The 2,471-nt window shown below is 61.6% G+C and overlaps 1 protein-coding gene across 1 annotated transcript in view; it reads left to right on the top strand.

Moving 5' to 3' along the window:
• The window catches only part of ANKRD9 (ankyrin repeat domain 9), a 2,026-nt gene extending 1,569 nt beyond the window's left edge, over nucleotides 1-457 (top strand). The window contains exon 3 of the mRNA XM_004699108.3: nucleotides 1-457. Coding sequence (XP_004699165.1) covers nucleotides 1-250 — 250 coding nt within the window. The 3' untranslated portion in view covers nucleotides 251-457.
• Nucleotides 458-2,471: the final 2,014 nt, after the last annotated feature.

Raw genomic sequence — 2,471 nt, 5'->3', positions numbered from 1 at the left:
GGCGCTCTATACGCCCGCGGGCACCGCCGGCCTGGCCTGCCACGAGCTGCTGGGGGACCGGCCGCGCTGGCAGCGGCTGCTGGGCGATGACAAGTTCCAGTGGCTGGCCGGCCTGGCGCCACCCTCACTCTTCACACGTGCCATGCAGGTGCTCGTCACCGCCATCTCGCCCAGCCGCTTCCCCGAGGCCCTGGACGAGCTGCCGCTGCCGCCCTTCTTGCAGCCCCTGGACCTTACAGGGAAGGGCTAGGCCGCAGGCTGCTCTGGACGCAGGACTTCACGGGACAGGGACAGGCGGATGGTCTCCCAGGACGAAGAACCTCGAGGGACGGCCGGGTCGCAGGGTCTCTCGGGACAGAGCCATGCCCGCAGGTCACCCAGGACTTAAGGTGTAGGGAAAAGGGGCTTTCTGAGTATTGTACCTGGCATTTTACAAACACTGGTCTCTATGCAGCGAGTCCGGCCTCGTGTGTCCAGCGCCGGAGGTGGGGGGGTGCGGGGTGCGGGGGAACGCCAGGAGGCAGGTGCTCTTTGGGCGAGCAGGGCCTAGCCAAACTCTGACTGGTAGGCCTGGCCTGCCTGGGCTAATTAGGGCCCCCAGAGGAAGGGGCAGCGCTGGACTGATTTCCGCGTCAGGTGGGTAAAATCCTGCTAGTCCGGGACCCCTGGGAGAAGGGCTCAGGGTGGCTGTGCCAAAGAGGCCTATGGCTTGACTTAGTGGGTAGACTTAAGGGCTTCTTAGGAATCCCAGACAGCCCAATCCCTCCAGCTCTGAGACCTCTGGCCCCCTTTGTTCCCGCCTCCTGATCCTGCCGCCTGCACCCTCCTCCTAGCCTGGCCAGCATGCCTTTCCCCAACTCCGGTCTGCTGCACCCCCACCCCCACTGGCTGCCTGCCCCTCCTTGGGTGCCCCTGTTGTCCTCCTGTTCCTTTAATTAGTAGGCACCTGCTACTCTGACCCCAGCCATTGGAGCTGTTGCTAACTTCCCCTCCTCCTCTGCCCACCCCCTAGGTGGGGCTCCCGTGTGTCCCCTGGGTGTTAGCCAGTGGCTGGGGTGGTTTACATTGTGCCTGGCCCCATCCTGAAGAGAGGTGGTTTCTGAAGGGAGTTTGTAGAAGTGGAGAAGCGTCTGTAGGCATGTAGACTATTGGGCTCATCAATCCCCCCCCAGCCCCTTCTGGGCTCTCAGATTTCCAAGTGCCTCTCCCACGTGACCTAGCAGTGTGCACTCCCAGGACCTTGAGGTGTTCCACGAAGACGACCCCCCACCCCCACCCCCAGTTGAGGAGCCTTGGGGACCAGGGGCTCCTGCCAGCTGCCTGGGAATCTGGAGGCCTGTGATATTCAACCCCAACCCGCCTGGGTGGGAGAGGCACTGTCCTGCCAGGTACTGAGTGACCAGCTGGTGGAGGGCACTTCCTGCCAGCTGCTCCCGGTATTCCCGAGAAGCATGTGTGGTGATTTGAGGGGTGCTGGGCCAGAGGAGAGGGGTTGAGGCTGGGGCTGGGGCTGTCTGATTCTGGCCCGGCCCTGCACTGCTCTCTCAAGGTGACCTTGGATAAGTTCCTGCCCCGTACCCGACCTAATTTTCTTCATCTGCCTTGAAGGGATTTTTCGATATCCCCCTACCATATCCCAAAGGGATGTGGGATCCCCCTCTGGAAAGGGATGCTGGGGTGAGAACCTAGTGGGATTTGAGTGTCCATGGAACTGCCCCTTACAATGTGCCATCTTGCGGTTCAGGCGTGTACGAGGGAGGGAAGAGGAGAGACCAGCATGGAACTACCCCTTCCAACATGCCGTTTTTCGGTTCAGGCGTGTACGAGGGAGGGAAGAGGAGAGACCAGTTTCTGGGACTCCTGCTGTGGGCTTGGGCTGGTACTCAGAGCCCCTCGAGAATCTCTTCTCCTCCCCAGTCCTCTGGTCAGGGACCCACAGTCATAATGGAGGAGCCCAGGGCCTTGAAGCACCTGGGGAGGAAGGGGACAGGGTAGGTAGTGTACCTGCCTCAGGGGCTCCGTGCTGGCTCAGGACACAGGCACTGCAGGGTTGTTTCTTTCATCACATTCCCCCAGGGAGGGGCGGGGCCCTCAGGGTATCTGGAGGTCTGAGTCACCAGCTGGAGGGAGGGGCCTGGTAACTGGCTTATCAACCCGAGTAGGGCCTCCGGGCCCCACCCCCACCCCAGCTATGCGTATTCAGGGCCCGGTTGACCCAGGCAAGCATCTGGGTGACTTTGACCGGAAAAGCCCTGTTCTCTGGGCCCGAGCTGGTTGGCTCATCCCATCCTCCCTCCATTCCACCTGTTTCTAAGGCTCGCCCTGGCTGCCCCAGGACAGGCTGGGGCCTGCAGCCCTTCTGCAGCCTCACACTGCCACCCTGATTATCCTGTTCCTCTGTACTCTGATATAAATGCACTTCATTTCCTATCCCTGCAGCCCTTCTCTGAGTCCTGCAGGGCCAGGAGCGG

Source organism: Echinops telfairi, unplaced genomic scaffold, assembly GCF_000313985.2.
Source record: "Echinops telfairi isolate 266 unplaced genomic scaffold, ASM31398v2 ScPeMD7_18;HRSCAF=68, whole genome shotgun sequence".
Taxonomy (NCBI): Eukaryota; Metazoa; Chordata; class Mammalia; order Afrosoricida; family Tenrecidae; genus Echinops; species Echinops telfairi.
This window is presented reverse-complemented; position numbering and strand designations above follow the sequence as displayed.